The sequence below is a fragment of the Schistocerca nitens genome, chromosome 2 (genome assembly GCF_023898315.1).
Source record: "Schistocerca nitens isolate TAMUIC-IGC-003100 chromosome 2, iqSchNite1.1, whole genome shotgun sequence".
NCBI classification, from domain to species: domain Eukaryota; kingdom Metazoa; phylum Arthropoda; class Insecta; order Orthoptera; family Acrididae; genus Schistocerca; species Schistocerca nitens.
This window is the reverse complement of record NC_064615.1, coordinates 147904428-147927139: the sequence shown is the minus strand read 5'-3', so window position 1 is coordinate 147927139 and position 22712 is coordinate 147904428. Positions and strand designations below refer to the sequence as shown.

The 22712-nt window shown below is 44.0% G+C and overlaps 1 protein-coding gene across 1 annotated transcript in view; it reads right to left on the bottom strand.

The window, feature by feature from the left end:
- The window catches only part of LOC126234886 (monocarboxylate transporter 12-like), a 166947-nt gene that overhangs the window by 8316 nt on the left and 135919 nt on the right, over positions 1 to 22712 (bottom strand). The window contains exon 6 of the mRNA XM_049943625.1: positions 10014 to 10188. Within this exon, the coding sequence (XP_049799582.1) occupies positions 10014 to 10188 (175 nt within the window). The remainder of the gene's footprint in view (positions 1 to 10013; positions 10189 to 22712) is intronic.

Here is a 22712-nt window from a genome sequence, read left to right as displayed (position 1 = left end):
ATGTATCATATTTTTTTGTACGTTTTTCACAATAAAGCCCCGAACTTCGAGAAGAAACCGCAGTAGCAAAGTTGTAGACCTAGTAATAAGTACAGGATGGTAAAATATTGATGTGGGGTGTTCACAACTGTGAAACGAAATCCTAACTACTCTAAGGTTCTTTAATAATAAGATGGTTGAAGACCATGGTTGTGGATCGATAAAATACAAAAAAGTTAAACACAGTTGGGCCAGAGATATCAGTTAAGCTAAACCCACAGAATTAAAATGACCTTTGAATTGATTATTGTCGGTAAAGAGGAATCAGAAAGAAGCACACAGTTAAAACAGTTCAATAACTTTAGGTTCAAATGGCTCTGAGCACTATGGGACTCAACTGCTGAGGTCATTAGTCTCCTAGAACTTAGAACTACTTAAACCTAACTAACCTAAGGACATCACAAACATCCATGCCCGAGGCAGGATTCGAACCTGCGACCGTAGCGGTCTTGCGATTCCAGGCTGCAGCGCCTTTAACCGCACGGCCACTTCGGCCGGCAATAACTTTAGGGTATAAAGCACTGTATAGCGGCTGATCGATCATTTTCATTAAATCGGATATCTCGCGTTTCTGCTTCACTTAAGCCTGATATGTTTAACTACACATCATGGTTGAATCTACAATAAAAAAAAAAGGAGGAGAGACGGAGACGACCGCAACTCTGAGTGTCAACTGAATACCACTCTCTGGCATTGGGCGAGCGCACGTGTTTAGCTATCATCAGCGGCAGCAGTGGCGGCTGTTGGCGCGAGCTGTAAACCTAAGAATCTATTCTAAATCTCTCTTGGCTATTAAACTCTACTCACATTTTCTACACCTGCGGTGAAGCCAGACCCCTAATTGTTCCGCAACTAATTGGCTGGAATAGCGCATATGCCATTGCCCTTAAATCGCTCACAATCGTTAACTGTTTGTCCTCGGTGTGATTCTCTATACTAAGGACTTTGTAGTTTAACTCCTTACAAGTTAAGACGAGCCTGTCAAGAAGTCTTCACATAGTGACTCTCGTAATCGTCTCCACGTGGAGCGAGTCGCCTTGCTCAAACACTCGACGATTTGCTGCAAGAGAATGAGCGAATTTTTCTCTCAGTAATTTGCCTATATCAAAGCGGGTGGCCATCTGTTTTCTTTCTGGCCAATTACAGCTCCACCAAGTAGAGTTTTTGTAGCCTATGACAGACGTCATTTCTTTCGTAGGGCAGAGGCTAACTTCTGCTGTGTAATACTGAGATAAACAGCGTTTTGCCGGCCGATGTGTCCGAGCGGTTCTAGGCGCTTCAGTCTGGAACCGCGCGACCGCTGCGGTCGCAGGTTCGAATCCTGCCTCGGGCATGGATGTGTTTGATGTCCTTAGGTTAGTTAGCTTTAAGTAGTTCTAAGTTCTAGGGGACTGATGACCTCAGATGTTAAGTCCCATAGTGCTCAGGGCCGTTTCAACCATTTGATATACAGCGTTTTCCTTCATGCGAGTTTTAACACAGGTAGTTACAGTGAGTCATCAGTGTTTTGAGTTGGGTTTCTCCAGACATTTATCATCTCCAGCCATGTGCCTGTAGAAAGGCTTTCCAAAGGGTTGTCATTAAAAGCAGGGACAAGAGCGGTTTTTCCCGCCGGCAGTCTACGCAGTGGCTCTGGCGTCTCATTCTGTCCGCTAGATTTCCCGCTATGAAGTTTTTGGCCTACATGGGATGGGCGTTGCCATCGTAATATTCTATTTCCCTCAGAACTGCATCTTGTAGTGCTGGTCTGGGAAATTATTTGCATGAAATTACTAGTGTGAGTGTTAGTAGTTAATATTCACGATCTGCTGGATTGTTTATTAGATCTGCATATCAATAAAATTCGTACAATTTCACATAACTATGTCATGTGACACATCGACTTAACAGGAATTGTTTCAGGATTTCAGTGTAAGATGTGTTATTTGTTTGACACCCTAGAAATTCATAAACTTATAAAGTTTTAAATATGGCTAGTCCTTCATCTACATTCAATTTACACATGGATGCACATGCAGGTCCAAGAGCTTAATTAATGTCTTGCTTCTTGATTTTTAATTTTGCATAACTTTATCCCTTTGGGGATTTTTATTTTTATCTTTCTAGTAACCAAGGTGGTTAATGGGTTACGGTTCTCACAGGCAGACGCTCCAGTGATGTATCTTATCTATGCTTCTTGCATTACACTTTAATCATATTTGTTACATTAAATATGGTTCTTTCTGCCATAGTGCCTCATCGCCTTTACAATTCGCCTCAATGCTCTGCTGCTTATTATTTGTTGATGACTTCCCCTCTTCATGGGGTTGGATTACGTCATAACGGACGTTGTGGGTGTCTCCGTGTCCTTATGTAAGGTATACTACTGCAAGTAGTTTTGTTTAGGTTACTTTTATAACGCATCCGTAATTTTTAATATATCGATTACAAGATTGCTTTCTTTACTATGTAGAACAACCTGTAGATGCTATTTAATGCAGTAAAACATGTCATTAATGAATCATTACTTAACAGCTGTTTGCTATTTAGTGAAGTTCATTTTACTGTCTAATAAGTTTGCTTGCCTTTCTGGTGTCCCCACGAGGAGGGTCCTTTGCGTTTGCTGGTGGAAATATAAATGATCGGTTTTCCACCCGAACAGCGAATGGTGGGGGCAGGGATCACTGTTATTATTTATTCTTCGATGGATTGGTAACACTGACTTGTATGCTGCTGCCCAGCGTTCCCAAGATAAACTGACAGCTAGGCTTTGAATTAATATGAGTGAAAACTAACTCCTCTATGATCACAGCAGTGCTGATCCAACAATGTGGAACTTCGACATGACAAACGGAGGCCCTTCATGTAGGAAGGCAGTTGCTTTCTGCACCACCAATCAGGCTTCTAGGTGATCGATCTGCCGTGAGACCCTCAGCGAGACCGTCTATTTATTTTTGCCTATCCATATCAGCTAGTGCTTTTGGCTACGCCTTCCAGTTACTCCCATGTTAACACTGTGGAAACGGGATCAGTGTCAACTGGCGTGCCTTAAAACGATCACTCCACTAGCTCGCTGTTCTGACCGTTGTCTTAAACATCAGCTTCTTTTTATACTGCAGGCTTAAGTCTCCCTAGCCTCATGTTTGTCAAGCTTGATTAAAATCAAGGTCACGAGGGACTATCATGATTGTTCGTAAATAAGAGTCAACTAAGGACTCAAACAGCTGCATTGTTTGATAGAGACCCATAAATACACTTAGTAGGTTTACACGTTAAACAAAGCAAAAAGTACTGCACTGAGTGGGAAAGGTGCTATTACTACGGATAATTATCGGCTAAGCGACCGGCAGACAGCGCCAGGCCAATAAGGAAAAATTACACAAACGCAGTCATGGATCATATACGAACATTCAAACACAAAATGAAAAACATGAGGGCGAGCAATATATTCTGTCTATTGATGGTACACGGACGTAAAGCTTGAAAGATTATGTGGCCCGTCTCGGTAGTAGCTGCTAGTTATCATCGTAATTTCGATGTATCTTATTGTCACGATTGGTAAGCAACGAGACTGCAGATTCTTCTTATCGACAAATGTGTCAGCCCTCCCTGGTCTCCTGCTACTTTAGCCCCTCAGGTAAACTACAATAACATGGCACCCGGGCTCTAAGCCCATGTAGTGTGAAGGGTAACAATAGTAACTGCAGAACACACAAGTTTCCTGTAAAAGATTAAACCAGGAAAATTAGTCCGACTGCAAGCTTGTGTGTTGTCTGAAACCCCTTCACATAAACAAACCAGTCGACTGCCCAGTATGCGGCTACTTCATATAGCGAAATGTAACACAGTTTATTCTAACAGAGCCAGGAATGCAGCTTGTATTTGTTAGTTCGCCAGATACTGGCGTCTTCTCGCAGCTGAAGGCGTCTCTCTGATGTATCCTTCCGCGATGTTCCCATAGACTTGTACTTAATGAATAACGCTATCACGGCGAAAATTACTAACGCCCTAATTAAATGGAATCCGCAAAAATTGTGAAAAACAGCTCTATGCATATGCATCATTACTGTCTATTTGGTATCTTCCATATGCCTTCACCTTACAGATAAAAATAAATAACAAACACTATGTTTAGTATTTTATCCATCCTCAGCCATTTTAGTAGTATATACCGTAATAAAAACAACCATTGACATGAAAGAAATTTAATTTCTTTACCGACTTCGGGTACTGGTAAAGAAATTCAATTTCTTTTAATGCAACTGGTTGCATATTATTTCGTTACAATCAAGAATTATGCTTTCATTAATTAAGTCAAATTTCTGTGTTATTTCTGACCTCAAAGGCTTCTTAAGCTTTAATTACGCTAAATGTCTTTTATTGATTAAATTCTGCCCTCCCTGGAAGTGTAGCATGACAGGTTGTTGTAAGCGAAGACATTATTTCCTTCTGCGTTGGTGCAAACTAATGAGAGAATTTCGTGTGTATATGCAAATATTAAAATGGCTACAGTAATTCAGATTTCCGATTATAATAATTACTAGCCATGAAATGCATTTGGTCGATCTCAGTCAAATTTTATTTTGTGTCAGACTATCGAATCAACTCACCGCACGGTGTAAACAGACTGTGAAAAAACTGAAACAAGTGGAAAATCAGTTGTGGCTTGTAACAAATATTTAGTGCGTCTTCTGTCTTATAGGCATTAGGTAGAAGGATTTAGTGACCTGTAGACACATACGATAATGCGTGCCATTAGTACGTACAAATACATTAACTTTGTTGTGTATTCAGAGAACCCATTTTCCTTTCGAGAACGTAGTTTGAAACTAATATTTTTGCTTGAGATAACGGAAAGAAACTGTGTGGAAATTACATTTTAGATTTCGCATAAAATAGTTTTGCATCTGCCTGTGGAGATGCCGTAGTAGAGGAGAGGACAATGGTTGTGGTGGGGTTGCATCGGTAGCGTCAGCTGCCAGCGCACTATAAGAGAGGTGCAGTTCAACAGCTGAAGCTGACTCACAAGTAGAGAAATCAGCTACATCCGGCGAGTCGCATGAACAGATGGTGTCAGTACCAGCAATAATTCGACAAGTATGTGCTCTCTGACTAGAGTATGCACCGAATAATAGGTTAGCGCACAAATAACAAAGTCGGCAGTTTCTGACGGTCGATGGGCACAGCTCTGGAGGTGGCAGCAAACTAACATGCCCCCCTCCACCCTACCGACTGCTGAGATCGTGGATGTACTTTTTTGCAGGGGTCAGGTTATTTTGCGTGAGCTCCATCACTGCCTTTTTCTCTCATTTTGTTATTCTTTGTTTCGTGCTTGATTCTTTGATAGCGAGATTGAAGGATTTGGCAGTTAATCATTTTTCATGTTCCTTCAAAGTACACACTAAGTAAGGTAAAATGTATAACCCTGGGTTCAGTGTGCGGCGGCGGTGGGGTGAGTGGACTGCTGTAGCCTGTTTTGGGGTTGTGAACCACTGAGTACTACGGCGGGGACAGAGCCTCTCCGTCTTTTCTAGGTCCCCAGTTCCATACAATACAAGGTAAAATGTAAAATAATTGGATGTACCATCTTCGTCATCACAAGTGTAGCTTGTCCACAGTAATCTTAATTTGTACTTGTTGAATATTGTGAAGCCTACAAATTGACTACTGTCATTGATTTTTTAAACTAAGAGATGTTCAGTACGTTGTTTACTTCAAACTGTAGTCTTCCAGCTACTGATAAATCTCCAGGGTAATATAACTGTGCACTTTAACTGTTGGATTACATTTAGTAACTTTGATTTGTGCTTTACAAGTACGAAGTATTACATATATATGTTTAGTATGGTGGGGGGGGGCAGTACAGTTGTAGTGTCATGTTTCTTTTTTATTCTCATGACCAGAGAAGAGGGTGAGAAACAATACTAACATAATTTTCTCTCCAATAATACTGCTATGGATGCCAAGAGTAACATACCAATTTCGCAGATGGACCGGCATCAACAATGGTCCCTGTCCTTTCCTTCTGATCTACTGTCGAGTTACGTTTATCCTGGGACAATTGTACACCTCAGAATGATATCGATCACCGAGCGAGGTGGCGCAGTGGCTGCACACTGGACTCATATTTGGAGGTTGATGGTTCAATCCCGCGTCCGGCCATCCTAATTTAGATTTTCCCTGATATCCCTAAATCACTCCAGGAAAATGCCGGGATGGTTCCTTTGAAAGGGCTCGGCTGATTTCCTTCCCTGTCCTTCACTAATCCGATGAGACCGATGACCTCGTTGTTTGGTCTCCTCCCCCAAACAACCCAATGATATCGAACTGCACGCCATCACCTCAGCTCTACTCGCAGGGGAAATTCTTGTGATTGAAACATACATTTTAAGATGTTTTTCTCATCACGATTGGAAAAGTCGCTACCTACGGATCGAGTGCCAACGAGCTACTATGCATTAAAGATACACAGTAAATGAAAAACTGAAAGTCATTTGCTTCTATTTACGGGGATCTACTGAAGAATTTTGAAGTTAGGTGAACCATTAAGGTAAGGAATGAGTAGATTCTCCTCATAACGGATGAAAAAAGGAGCATATTAACACTGTCAATATGAATGGGCAGGATGCTAGGACATGTGTGAAGACATCAGAGAGTAACTTCCATAGTACTAGAGTGAGGTGTATAGGGCAAAAACTGTAGAGGAAGTAAGAGAGGACAAGTTCCTCTCTCACCTATTTTTTGCATATGGAAAATTATTAAAGATTTTATTGCAACCTGACACACCTTGAGCGAGACCCTAGAAAGTTAACAGCCTGAGCAGATGTTGATGGTGCCTTCTAAGGTGGTGAAAGCATGAGATATTTTTATGACCCTTAGCTCGTAGAAATGGCTTTTTGAGAGTTGAAAGCAATTGGCGGGAAGCCCATCCATTAGTAAATCTGGTTGGACAGGCCCACAGTTGTACAGGGCAGATAGGGCAGCCCCTCATCAAGATGGGACTCCAGCAGAACAATGCCACACTACCTGTCATGGCGCCAGTGGAAGCCTGGGCTGGGGCGACAGTCCAAAGGAACGAGTCTACACAGTGTAGTACCAAACTGGTCATTGAGTGCAGAGTCACATGTAATAAAAATTCAGAAGTTTTCGTGTTCGCTGATAGTGCAAATAGGCCAGTGGACCACTTCCCCCCACTGCCTCGGTTGTATTAAGAAAAATCTGGCGTCTGAGAAATTTTGGAGACAGAATTTTTATTACACCTCATAGCTAGGACCAACAAGCTCAAAGGCACAGGCGATTTAGATAAAGATCTTTGAGATTGTATCTGTTTGCTTGTTGCTGTGGGAAGAGACATGACTTCAGAAAAAAATCATCCCTTCCCCCTCTGTGAAAATTAAAAAAGGTAGTAATTGGCGGTTTCTTTTCTTTCAGAGACGCAGGTTTCATAACTCTCACCCTGGTGCGACCTGAGTTTGTGATGTCGTGTGGGAGAGGAGATTTAGCGCCTCTGAAGCCTTGTGATTGGCTCAAGACAGGGTGAAGGTGATGTTGTCGTTCCCGTTCTCTTTGCAGGAAAACGAAATTATTTCTGTGGAATGGTGTGAAGCACTTGGGTGTGGGAATTTGGTCTGGTAAGCACTTCATATCGACGCTCTGGCATGTGTGGTTGGTACTTGAGACTTGTCCTGACACTGACTTCACTTTCGAGTAGTTTAGACTGGGCAGCTTATGGTGACGTTCTTACTGTATGGACAGTGTGACTTTAAACGTCTCAAACTACTCGTTTGCCGAGGGCACACTTATTCGTTTTCGGTTTACCAGTCTTGACGTTTGGTGTCCTCGTGTGCTCTGTCGTATAAGTGAGCCAAATTGGTCCTTGGTATGACCAGCGAACGGGTGTGTCACACACTGAAATCTACGGTGATTTCGCGGCTCTGGAAGAGAGTAAATTGCGATCTGTCTGCCTGATCTCTAGACCATGAGATGTTGGCATTTCTTTCGTGGCCACGATCAATTCACAGGTGCAGCCTCCAGGTCTCATCTCCGCCGCACATCGCCGCACGAAGTAAACAAGGTAACATGCTGCTGCTCCGGCATTGACAGGGCGTCAGATCTCAATCTCCACTTGCTCTCAGCTGCACCTATGTAGAGAAACTTCGGTAGATTTCATCTATCATAGTCTGCTCAGCGTCAGATCAATTCAGAATGCGTTATCCACATTTTTAGGGCCAGATTTCTTGATCTCACTCCACTAGTTAAACTGTATCTGCTACTCAGGATCGTTGTGCAGCGTAGTCTTAAGTCACCTGTCAGATGTTTACGGTATTCAATCATTAACTTGTTTAGCATAATTTATGTCTGTTTTGGGAAAATATTGTTAGTACACTAAATTTTGCCTACATTCTCAATCATTTACACTACTGCCCATTAAAATTGCTACACCACGAAGATGACGTGCTACACACGCGAAATTTAATCGACAGGAGGAAGATGCTGTGATATGCAAATGATTAGCTTTTCAGAGCATTCACACAAGGTTGGCGCCGGTGGCGATACCTACAACGTGCTGACATGAGGAAAGTTTCCAACCGATTTCTCATACACAAACAGCAGCTGACCGGCGTTGCCTGGTGAAACGTTGTTGTGATGCGGAGAAATGCGTACCATCACGTTTCCGACTTTGATAAAGGTCGGATTGCGGTTTATCCTATCGCGACAATGCTGCTTGAGTTGGTCGAGATCCAATGACTGTTAGCAGAATATGGAATCGGTGGGTTCAGGAGGGTAATACGCAACGCCGTGCTGGATCCCAACGGCCTCGTGTCACTAGAAGTCGAGATGACAGGCATCTTACCCGCATGGCTATAATGGATCGTGCAGCCACGTCTCGATCCCTGAGTCAACAGATGGGGACGTTTGCAGGACAACAACCATCTGCACGAACAGTTCGACGACGTTTGCGGCAGCATGGACTATCAGCTCGGAGACCATGGCTGTGGTTACCCTTTACGCTGCATCACAGACAGGAGTGCCTGCGATGGTGTACTCAACAACGAGGTTCTGTTTACAGCATCATGATGGTCGCATCCGTGTTGGGCGACATTGCGGTGAACACACATTGGAAGCATGTATTCGTCATCGCCATACTACCGAATCACCCGGCGTGATGGTATGGGGTGGCATTGGTTACACGTCTCGGTCACCTCTCGTTCGCATTGACGGCACTTTGAACAGTGGACGTTACATTTCAGATGTGTTACGACCCGTGGCTCTACCCATCATTTGATCGCTGCGAAACCCTACTTTTGAGCAGGATAATGCACGACCGCATGTTGCAGTTCCTGTACAGGCCTTAATGGATACAGAAAATGTTCGACTGCTGCCCTGGCCAGCATATTCTCCAGATCTCTCACCAATTGAAAATGTGTGGTCAATGGTGGTCGAGCTACTAGCTCGTCGCCATAGGCCAGTCACTGCTCTTGATGAACTTGGTATCGTGTGGAAGCTGCATGGGCAGCTGTACCTGTACACGCCATCCAAGCTCTGTTGGACTCAATGCCCTGGCGTGTCAAGGCCGTTATTATGGCCAGAGGTGGTTGTTCTGGGTACTGACTTCTCAGGATCTATGCACCCAAACTGAGTGAGAATGTAATCACATGTCATTTCTAGTATAATATATTTGCCCAATGAATACCCGTTTATCATCTGCATTTCTTCTTGGTGTAGCACTTTTAATGGCCAGTAGTGCAGATTGTCCCATCAGGGTTACCCTTCAGAAGACAGAGATAGGAAAACATCCAACAAATATCGCATGTGCTACTGTGAGACGAAGAGTTAGGCACAGGAGAGGAATTCGTGGGGGGCCGCTTCATCCCAGTGAGAAGACGTACGACTAGAAAAGAAAGTGATACATTCCTGTCAATCTTTTACCCTTTTCACGTCTGTCGTCCTAACTCATAGAAGTGTTACCTGAAGCAGTACCGATGTTGACTTACCGATGCCCGCCATGGCGGCCTGGCAGAGGTACTGCCTGGAGACGAGGCACTGGTCGCTGGCGCGCACCACCATCAGCCCGAAGCCCACGCAGCCCAGAGCCGTGGCGAAGCCCAGGAACGTCTGCAGAAGCACCAGTGCGCTGTCGTCGAGGCCTTCTTGGTACCCTTGTAGTGCCTGAAAACATACACACGCATTGAAAGTGAAACTTGGAAGAGCAGTTGAGCCAAGTGTGTAATGTCTTGAGAAAATGATGTTACGTGAACATCGACAAATGATAAAGAAAAAAAGAAAAAAACGGGTAGTAGGACATAGTCGAATTAAATCAGATGATGCTAAGGGAATTAAATTATGAATTGAGGCACTGAAAGTAACAAATTAGGTTTGATACCTAACAGCAAATTGACAATGCGTGTGGAGCAGAGGATTTAGATGTAGACTGAAAATAACAAGAAAAACGTTCCCAAGAATGACAAATAGGTTAATACTGAATACAGATTAAAGTGTTAGGACATCTTTGTGAAGGTATTTGTATTAAGTATACCGTTGTATATAACTGAAGCCTGAGCGATAAACAGTTGAGATCTTTTGAAATGGGGTTTACAGAAGAATACTGATGATACATGAGTGGAGCGAATAACTAGTGAAAAATTTGTAATACAGGTTCGCTAAAAGAAAGGAGCGCGTGACAGAACAGACCGTGCAGCGTCAAGAAATCGTAAGTTAGTAATGGAAGGAAGTATGGGATAAAGACTGTAGAAGGAGGGCAAGGTAGAGTATAGTAAGGAAGTTCCAATGGGGGGTAAGTTGGAATAGTTGTAGGGATGTGCAGAGATTTGCAGAGTATAGTGTGGGGGGCTGCATCAGACAGGTCATCGGACTGAAGAGCACAAAAACACATGTCAAAACAACATTGCAAACAGTAAAGGTAATGCTTTGAAACAATAGTGAAGATTCATGACTGAATCGTATTATTCATTCTGGAGCAATTAGACTGTAAGAGAATCCACACAGCAATGGAAGCGAAATTGTAAATACATTTGTGTATGGAATGTGTATCGATCGGCACTACAGTTAGTAGATGATAATTCTGGTGTCGCAGACTGTGTGAAAACCTGTTACTTCTTGCCACGCCCGTAGACGCGTCTTCTTTACTACTGTGGACACCAGAACTGGTACAAGAGACCTTATCTAGCCTACAGATGATGGACTAGTCAGTATATGTGTTGTCGGGTGCTAGGATGATAACTTAAGTACGAGTGAGTTCCCCATCAAGGCACAAGGACTAATAAGTTTCCCATCAAGGGACGTATTTTCTGGTACCTGTTGTAAATAAACTTCTGAAAGAAGTGGAACGCAGCAACACATGATATAGGAGTGCTATTGGCGAAAGAAGATATGAAGAGGTGAGTCTGCATTCTCAGCTGTGTGACTTCGAAACGAACGCCCACTACCCCAGTCCCTGCCCCGACCGTGCCTAACGCATCGAATTCATCTTCTACTGCAATCTTGATTCGACCTCGACTGCAGTACACTAGGGGCGATGACAAATTAAGGATGTGGCAGGATAACACAAATATACTTGAATAAGAGTCCACTACAGACTCAGTTCAGTAGGTTTAGTCTGATGAATCAACAAAATTACATTAATAATGAAACTCAAATGCTTGAACGTTTTAAATAGGCACGAAAATTGGTGACAAAAAATCCTAGGATATTACTTGTCAGGGAGACTATGTTCGGTCAATCAAGTAAAACAACATAAATAATCGGAGGAGACAAACAAATTTCAGAAATAAAACTTGCAACTGAAGGTGAGCGAGAGATACTGTCCACTGAAGGGATGTGGTCGCATAATATGACAGATTGCTGATTATCTTACTGGGGGGAGGGGAGGGGGAGGAGCTCATGTAGGCGTCAGCGGTCTGAATGCGATCGTAATTACAATTTGTCATCACAATTGTGGATGAATTGATTTTTCGCAGCTAGCCATCAATAAGATCGGTGATTGCTTCTCCGACTAACGGCACTCTATTATCGACCGTTTGGTGCCTTAGCGCTTAGTTAAACCGTACCAACATGGTATCTAAATGGTAGGACCATGTGTCTGGACACTTACTATACCAGCCACCGCAACCACGTCTTGACTTTAAGAGAAGTACCAGTGAGGCAGAGCTCTTGCTGTGGCGTCTGTTTAAAAGCTCATGTAACGACAGGTAGCGCACAGGGCAAACGAGAGCAAACGAAAACTCATTCCCATGTTTGGTTGTAAAATTCGGCTTATTCATTTTCCACATCTAAAGGCGAGAGTCCAGAATTTTCATAGCCAACTGAAAAGTGCATATCTAGATAGCATTGGACACACTGCTTAGTTCAGTTGCAAGAAAGTCACATCTTCTCACAGCCAGAACCAATTCTCTAGAATTTGTCTGCTGTATTCATACGCAAAGTGTCGTTCAGACTTAGCACAAAGAGTTTCTCTACAACGGTAAATTCCATATTAGTGAAAATGAGCACTTTCTGAACTAATTGCAATTTTGGGGAGAATCATTACTGTCTATTTGGCATCTCGTACGTGTTCGCGGCCCATACAAAATCAATAACCAAATTAAAGTCAAAATTAATTATTTCATAAAGGACTGTCACTGATAGCCTGAAAGGCTTGTAATTTCTAATTAACCGCATTATGATATGGCGATAATAGTGTGCCATTAGTGAATATTGTGCCATCACACGGAAAATCGCCAATAAACGTGCCTGCATTTTGCTCATGCGGTTCACTGGCTGCAAGGCCTAAATATTAAAGCGTTGTCATCATGATGCTTGTAACTAGCGAAACAGAGCAGCCGGCGAGTAGTGGTTGTTCCCGACAGAGCGTACTGGCGCAATGGTCAGCACACTGGACTCGCATTCAGGAGGACGACTGTTCAAACCCGCGTCCAGCCAACCTGGTTTAGGTTTCCCGCGATTTCCCTAAGATAAATGCCGGAATGGTTCTTTAGAAAGGGCACGGCCGCTTTTCTTCTCACTCCTCCCGTAATCCGAGCTTGTGCTCCGTCTCTAATGATCTCGTTGTCGACGGGACGTTAAACACTAACCTGGTCCTCCTCTGGTTGTACGCGTATGTGGCAAATAAAATTACTTCTGGAATAGACGGTGATTAAAGCGTTTAATATTTCTGAAGATGAGAGTTAGTGATCCGTCGTGATCACCCGAGTTGTTTGTATTATACAGAACTACCGTAACAAAGGAAAGTGCGTGTTTGTATGTGGTTGTATAGTACTGTTTACTGACTTTCGAGTTTTATAGGCGAGTATGGCAAATAAGTGAGCCTATGGCTGTGCAGTTGGACGGAGCCTCATATCAGATTGTGTAAGCATTAGTTACTTAATGAAGTGATGTTAAGCATTACAGCTGTTAAACATCACATTTGCATCCACAGCTAATTGGAGTCCGGTTTTTATATATTTCCTGGTTCACAAGAAACTGTTATCCTCCTCATTCTTTGTGGAGGTCTTAGGTATATGTTGTTGGAAAACAACTGGAGGCAGTGTACCGAGTGTGGGCGGTGTACATTGCAGGTTACTGTGAACATGTACCGGAATCTTAATTTCAGCATTCTCGGTGACCAAGAGTTACCCTGAATAAAACGTTCTCGGGCTTCTAACCGCGTCAATTGCTTACAACTACACGAGCTTTCGGCCAAGCACTCCTTGGCCATTGTCAAGTGGTATGACTGCCAGTGTGCTGTTGGTGCGCCCTTATATTCGCTAGTTGCCGGCTGCGACGTCACTGGTGCCCTTGAAATTGCCATATATGGCTATGTTTTGAGTCGGCGTTCGGTGTGCCCTCCTCAACCGCGCGATCGCTGGATCTCACGCAACGCTGAGCTGCAAGCCAGCGTCTCTATTCAGGGTGTTTGCGGTACTTTTTATTTCAATAGCTTCCTTTATTAAACTGTCCCAGAAGCCGTTAGTGCGAGCCACGACAGAGATACCGTCAAATTTTATGTGGTGACCGTTTTCTAACGCATGCTCAGCTCATGCAGATTTCTCTGGATAGCGTAGGCGATAATACCTCTCATGTTCTTTCCTGCGTTGTTCCACAGTGCGCACTGTTTGTCCGATGTACTTCTGGCAACACTCACAAGGTATTTCGTAGACTCCAGGTGTTCTGAGACATTCTGCGTCTTTAACTGGTCTCAGTAATTGACGGATTTTCGTTGGAGGCCTGAAGATTGATTTGATCTTGTGTCTTTTCAACAGGCGGCTTATCTTGCCCGACACACAGTCACAGAATGGCACCAAAGAAAGTTCCTTTTCCTCCTTTTCGTCGGTGGTCTTATTCTGATATCTCCCAGAAATCACTTCTTTCACTTGATGGGCGCTGTAGCCGTTATTCATGAAAACCTTGCGTTCATGGAGCAGGTTATCGTCATCCGATATTAGTCTTGCACGATGCACCAATGTTTGTAATACTGTGCGCTTCTGTGCTGGATGATGATGGCTGGTGGCGTACGGGTACAGGTCTGTGTGGGTGGGTTTTCTGTAGGTGCTGTGGCCAAGGCACCCTTTTCGTTTACGGTGGACAAGGGCGTCGAGGAAGTTCAATGCATTATATTTTTCCACCTCCGTGGTGAACTGGATGTTACTGCTGATACCATTGAGGGTGTCCCAAAAACTCGTCTAATTTCTCGCGTCCGTATGGCCAAATGACGAACGTCTCGTCAACGTATCGAAAGAAACACATCGGCTTCAGTGGCGCTGTATCTATGGCAATATCCTCAAAAAATAATAAAGGAAGCTATTGAAATAAAAATTACCGCAAACATCCTGAATAGAGACGGTGGCTTGCAGCTCAGCGCTGCGTGGGATCCAGCGATCGCGCGGTTGAACAGGGCAGATCGAACGCCGACTCAAAACATGCCCATATATGGCACTGTCACGGACACCAGTGACGTCACAGCCGGCAGCTACCGTATATAAGGGCGCACCAACAGCCCACTGGCAGTCATACCACTTGACAATGGCCAAGGAGTGCTTGGCCGAAAGCGCGTGTAGTTTTAAGCAATTGACGCGGTTGGAAACCGGAGAACATTTTATTCAATGTTATCGCCGCGAGACTCTGCATTCATACAAGAGTTGCCCTTTCCCATACGTCTTCAAAATGAGTATGTTGTGGACTCTACCGTCTTCCAAGAGCATAACAGCCGTCTTCATAGCCACGTAAGTAAACGTTCCTGGTTCGACGACCATTCACGTAACCTGTCACACCTCGAAAGCCCCACTACAGCACACGAATCAGAGGGTGAAACGTAACAACCCACATCTCCGCAATTTGGCCGTTATACAGGATTTAATCCTCAGTGTGAGGCTTCACTTGGTGTGCCACACCTGAATAAACTTCAATTCGCCGAATAGAGGCAATTTCCAGGGATATATACTGTCTTACTCGATGTTAATGTGACGTCTCTATGGGGTGACTACTTTTCCGTCTGCTGCATTCGCAGTTGCTACTTGGCCAACACCTGGCTCATCAGTGTTTTTTATATCATCTGCTACAGAACCAGATGATTGAGTTTGGTGACTACAATATAAATTGGATCTGAATGAATTAACGGAAAGAGCAGTGCTGGTAACGCGAAATATATCTTGTGTATAAAGAGAAGTGAATTTCCTTTATTTAATCTTCAGTGATTCTTACTGATAATATATATTCAACCAGAGTAGTAACTAGCTGTTGTTGTTTCTGTGTGCTGTATGCAGATACCTTAAACCATACACCAGCCTATAGTGAGCACTAGTGTTTCAACTCTGCTATCGTGGCAACAACTGAAATGCTTCAAATTCCAAATGGTTCAGTTACGTTCCTTCCAATCTTCACTGAGGGTCGACTTCAATGGTGCGGGTCTTACATTTACGGAAGATGGAATGCATGACAGAGATTCACTTCAGTACACCTCCATAGGTATGACCAACTGAAGTTGAAGTTCGGCTATCCAGATTTTGCGTTTCAGTAATTTCTGTAAGTCGCTTAAGGCGAATGCCGTGATGACTTCCTTGAAAGGACACAGTCGAAGTTCTTCCTCAATCCGAGCTTGTGCTCCACCTCGGACTTCGTCGTCGAGAGGAGATTAAGCCCTGATCTTACACTTTAGTCGCAGTTCTGTTGATCGCATTGGGAGGAATCCAATACCAACGGTTTATCGGTTTCGACTCGTATGAGTCATCATCAGAACCTGTGTCTTGTTACAAAAGTAACATGCCGAAGAGTCATCTAACGTCCAATCTAGTCACTTTACATCAATTCGGGTGTTTTCGCACTTGGAGCAGCACATCGTGCCGTTGACATGAGAGATTCGGTCTCAGGACCTGGAAAAGTTTCAGTGTGTCACAGGCCTTAGAACTATGTTTTCGAAGGGATCGTTGAGTACTGCACTTCGAAACTTTCGTGTGTGTCGTATTTAGGGCATCGTGCGTGATTTCCATACGTTGCACTCTCTAATCCCGTGTGGGGTTTTGTTTTCTCAACCGGTGATTTGGAATTAGTCACATTATCAGCCACTAAAGATGAACTAAACTTTTGCTATATAATAAGGTCTTGTCAGTAACTAATAGAGTTTTATGAAATCAAGGCTAATTAGCTATTTTAGAATCACTTTGCGCTATCGTAAAATTATATAATCTGTACAAACTGTTACTGGAGGACTTTCAACTGCGTGTAATTATGTATAATAAATGAATAAATTACATTCAAAGTGTAACTTCCTGGCAGATTAAAACTGTGTGCCGGACCAAGGCCCCATCTCGGTCCCGAGTTCGAGTGTTGGTCCGGCACACAGTTTTAATCTGCCAGGAAGTTTCATATCAGCGTACACTCCACTGCAGAGTGAAGATCTCATTCTGGATGGATTCAAAGTATTTGTACTGTGTTGCCTGTGCTTACAAGTCTTACGATGTTGCTTTTACGGTACATCTCATGAAGATTTTCCAGCTACATGCATCTGCTAATGAAAAGAGGTATAAGTGTGTCTTTAGTCTAAGCCTAGCCCGCCCGGTTAGCAGTTCGATCTAACGCAGTCCTTTCCGTGCTGGAAGGCGTGCCGGCCCCGGCACGAATCCGCCCGGCGGATTAGTGTCGAGCTCCGGTGTGCCAGCCAGTGTGTGGATGGTTTTTAAGGCGGTTGTCCATCTGCCACGGCGAATGCAGGCTGGTTCCCCTTATTCCGCCTCAGTTACACTATGTCGGCGATTGCTGTGCAAACTGTTTCTCCACGTACGCGTACACCATAATTATTCTAAGTAATGGTTCAAATGTCTCTGAGCACTATGGGACTTAACATCTATGGTCATCAGTTCCCTAGAACTTAGAACTACTTAAACCTAACTAACCTAAGGACATCACACACATCCACGCCTGAGGCAGGATTCGAACCTGCGACCGTAGCAGTCGCGCGGCTCCGGACTGAGCGCCTAGAACCGCTAGACCACCGCGGCCGGCTAATTATTCTACCATCCAAACACTGGGGTTGCACTCGTCTGAGGGGTGAGGGGAAGGGCGGGGGGGCGGCACTGTGGGCCGAACCGCACAATAACCCTGGGTTAGGTGTGGGGCGGTGGTGGGGTGAGTGGACTGCTGTAGTCTGTTGTGGGGTTGTGAACCACTGAGGGCTACGGCGGGGACGAATCCTCTCCGTCGTTTATAGGCCCCCAGTTCCATACAATACAATACGACTAGCCCTACAATTTCTGTAACTATTCCTATAAAGTTAAGGATCACACATGTTAACCCAGCAAAATCCAGTATGAGAACAAGGTCCGTCAATAATATCTCCCTTTTTCAAAAATAATTGCATACAGACACACAGAAAAAATTAATTTAATTGGGCGCAACAAATACTATTCCATTTTACACTAGCTGGGTTTAAAATTTTTTTTTTTCGTCGTCGACACATTGACGAATCCTCTCCCGGACGTTGTCCATCGATGGTTGTACATCTGAGCCTTAAAGTGTCCTCAAAGACAAACATTACAAGGGGATAAATAGGATGACTCTCGTGGCAAGGTGATACCTCCTCACGAAGAGACGTCTACGAAAGATCTCTCTCAAAATTTCGAGGGGTGCACGTGAAGATAAGTGTGCGGGATTCTTCTTACACTCCTATGAGACAGTCCCAGGGCAGGTGCATCTCTTAAGTGCTGAAGCTTTGAAGATTGCTGAACGGACGCTCTCATACGTTCCACATTTTCCGGCATTGCTACTGTCTGAAGTGGGCCAGCAGATTTTTTTTTCTGTGCAGAACCTGATGCTCTAAAACCTGATACCCCATATCGAATGGATTTTTCGTCAGGAACAGAATCATGTCGCTCAAGTCCGAACCAAATGTGAAATGTTAGCTGACTAGTAATCACAGAACCACCATTACGAAGACTATGTTCGTTCACAAAAGAAGCACGATGCTCAGCTGGTCTGGGCACTGGACGTATCGAAAATCGCAGGTACACCACTACCGATTGTTACTCCCTCGACACCAGTATCCGTACTATAGCTCACTCACCAGTCTCTCCAAATATGCGAGGTCTTTTTGCCAGACCCAGTACAAGATGGGCTGATTTCAAGTGGCCCAAGATGAGCATTCAATGAGTTACGTTTGGACAAGACACTGATTATAAAGAAGTTATCACTGAAAATAGTAAGCTGTTAAAAGTGATGTCCTAGGAATGCAGTCATGACAGTTACGAATATAACAGTACATAGCGCTGAAGAATGAAAGTCCTCTGACCACATGCCCGGTGTTCTTTGCCTGCTGGAGGCTGTGTGATGGACGCAATGTACTGCAAGCAGCAGAGTGGTCGGTAATCATGTCGCGAACAACCCGAGATGGTTTTTATGTGCGACCAAGCAGACGGCAATTGTCGAGATGCAGCACAGCTATACTAAAACAAATACCCTCACAGATACTGACCACGTCATCCAACATTTCATGTCCTTTTTGGGATTGTGTGTGATCATGGTTCCTTTCAGACAGACGAATGTCGGCCGCGGTGGCCGAGCGGTTCCAGGCGCTTCAGACCGGAACCGCGCGACTGCTACGGTCGCAGGTTCGATTCCTGTCTAGGGCATTGACGTGTGTGATGTCCTTAGGTTAGTTAGGTTTAAGTAGTTCTAAGTTCTAGGGGACTCATGACCTCAGATGTTAAGTCCCATAGTGTTCAGAGCCATTTAAACCAGACAGACGATTGCGCAGGAGGGCGGTGGACTCTACGAACATAAGAGCTGGGGGACCGGGTTCTACACGATATTGTGACGAACCCTAGTACAAGGTAAAGTGACCAGCCAACATGCTGTAAGTCAAAGTACGATTATGTGTATCCTGCACGACAACCGTTACTATCCCTACCACCTGCAACGAGCTCAAGGACTATCAGCAACGGTTTCCCTCTACGAAACGCATTTTGTATATGATTTTTGCACTGTTACGTACGAAATAATACAGCATCCCATAATGCGACGAGTGAATGCGTGCACTACATTCCATGGATACCACTTTGAACATCTTTTGCGACGCCGATGCGATGCAGGTCTGTACTGCGCTCCAGAATTATTTGTTCTCGTTACACGCACACCGTCCATTCACGGACACATGGTCATACGACATTTTCTCTTTACAATTTTTAGTCAAGAATCCGATTCTGCAGTTTGTCGATTTTATGAAGGTTCACCCTGTAGATCGAGTGCTCAAGTTTAACACTGTCGAATTTTTCCAGAATGAGATTTTCACACTGCAGCTGAGTGTGCGCTGATATAAAACTTCCTGGCAGGAGAGCTTCTGTGAAGTTTCGAAGGTAGGAGACGAGGTACTGGCAAAACTGAAGCTGCGAGGACGAGTCGTGAGGACGAGTGCTTGGGTAGTTCAGTCGGCTGCCGGCACGGTAGCTCAGCACGTTCGGTCAGAGAGCTGGCTGGCCTCTGTAATAAAAAACTGAGTGAAACAAAGGATCAACAACGAAATTCAATGGGTCTCATGTGACGTCCGCTACGACCAAATACAATGAACAATAAAGAACAAAAATACAAAAAGAAAAAAAAAAGTCGGTAGAGCCATTGACTGCGAATGGCAAAGGTCCCGAGTTCGAGTCTCGGGCCAGCACACAGTTTTAATGTACCAGAAAGTTTCAGTGTCGAATTTCATCAAAATTGATGATAGTTCGCTGTTCTGGCGCAGGTGGCGCTCCGGTGGTGATTTGCTATTACGTCGCTGGCGTGTGTTTGCAGTGGCCGGCGGAACGCGAGAGGGTAGTCGGTTTCCGGGTATTGCACGGAACGTGGAGTTCGCTCTGCCTGACCTGCTGGTGACTAGCGCTAAGGTTGTTGTGCCTCGCAATATGAGCAGAGTGGTCTGGGGCGGAGGCGACTCGCCACTGTGCTGGCCATGCGGTGGTGATTAATTGGAGTCGGCGTACTTGTTCTGCCTGCCTGCCTGATGTGGAGGTCCGGTGGGGTCCTGTGATACTCTGTTCCAGAGACAACTAGTTGCTGAATATTGGAGTCGTCTGCCAGATTAGGGTGTAGGCTCGGTTGGCTCGTCAGATTTTCCGCTGGAAGGTCCAGCAGCGGTTTCTGAACTTCATTCTGATATGGGACAACTTTGTTGGAAGTTTTGCTGTGTGTGTGTGTGGCACGTTACGATGTTTGTTGGTACTAATTTATTTGCTCAACTGGAGTATCTTTTGGTCATCCCGCTGAGTGGGTCGTTGCCCACCTAGTCTGCTCAGCGTTACCTTTGGTGGTGCCTGTTCGTTCCTCTTTGAAGGAATTCACATAGGTGATTCCTGTTACCTGCCCGGAGTTGCGTTCACGTATGGTATATTCGGCATTTGATGTGTTAGGTAAAGTCTGCCGAAGAAAGGCGGTTTTGGACAGTATATGCATAGTGAATTACTCATGCTTGGTATATGTGGTCTTATGGCACCTGAACAACACGATCTCGTCAATTTGGTTTGTGTAACAGCATTTAGTGGTATGTTCTGTATTTTTATCTCACTGTGTTATTATTAACTTGGTGGAATAGTAGCGTTTGGTGTCGTTAAGGCACTCCTAAGACTGTGGTTTGACTATTCACGTGCGCTTGGCTTTTATTGTTTTGTTTTAAGAAGCGAGAATTGTGTATTAAGATTTGTCTGTGTTGGCTTCCGGCACTTGTTAAGAGCGCCCGAGTTAACGGCGCCGTGGTTATCATGTGCTGCCGTGATGTTATATTGTTATTTGATTTTTGAATTTTATCTTGAATTGATATTATCTGTCGTGTGTTACAGAACATAACCATGGTGCGTAAGTGATGGGCAGTTGTGGGAGGCATGTCGGGGAGCTCTCAGTGGTTTATTTCGGGGACCGTTTCTAGTGGGAAGAAGTGTTGAGAGTTCGCTCATCCGTGATTGCGTTGGGAGTTGTCCTTGACCTTCGGCTGTATCAAATTATTATTTTGTTATTATATTTATTGGTTGTGTGTTGCGCTTCTTTGATTTTATGGTGCCAAGTGCCATTATATTTCTCAAAATTTTTTTATACAAATGATTTTAAATTATAATGCCAAGTTAACTTAGTATTGGGTCTTGGTCTGTGGAGTAAAATCTTTGTAATTTGTTCTTGCAGAAGAAATTTCTCTTATTTTATGGTGCCAAGTTGCCATTATTGTTATTTTTTTAAGTTCATTACTGCTCTTAATGTTTTCCGATTTTTTGGTGCCAAGTGTCATTACCATTCTTAAAGGTTTTTGTAAATGATCTTAAGTTGTATTGCCAAGTTAACTTATTATTGGATTTTGTTTCTTGGGTAAACTATTAAAACACTATTGTAAAAGATTCTTTGATTTTATGGTGGCAAGCCGCCGTTATTGTTTTTAAAGCTCATTCATTTTACCATTTGTTAAGTTCTGTAAGTTATATGAATTTGTAGTTACTTAAAAGAGTTTAGTGTTGGCAATTTAATAAATTGTGTACAGAGTCTGCTGTTTGGATATTGTTGGGTGGAAATCCGTGGATAGTTGTCCTATAAGAACATACATTCCAAAAATCTTTCTAAATTATTGGCTGAGACTTTGAGTTTGTGTCAAAGGCGTACTTGGGTGACTTATTTCGAAAATTACTCCCTGCAAACGACAGCTGTTCCCTCTGATTGAAACTTTGAATTTGGTAAGGCAGGTAAATTATATGGATGCGTGGTGTCTGTTACGGACACAAGCACGTCCGACCTCCTGCGGGAATCTCAAAGTAGCGAACATGGAGGAAATGGACAGGGTCTGCGAATAGGTGCCGCTCTGTGGGAGAGTGTGGGTTGGCGGTGAGGCGTGCCGAGATTGTCCGTGCAGTTACGATATCACTGGGTCTCGGACGGCTCAGTGATTAAAGTACCTGCCTAGTAAGTAATAGATCCCGGGTTCGAATCCCAATCCGGTACTCATTTTCCCTCGTCGCTGCTGACTACACGTCATGTCCCGATGCAGCTGACATCAGTAATCCCTACCCTTTCCTTTCCTTTCTTCATTCCTCCACCAACTTCAATTTATATGTAATGAAGAAAAACTCCGAGTAACCAGGGTGTTCCAAATCCGCCCCACAACGCACGGGCGCTTACGGGTGCGGCCAGGCACAGATTATATAGGATATCGATCATAAGGTCCTATTACAAGAGCATGTGTGAGC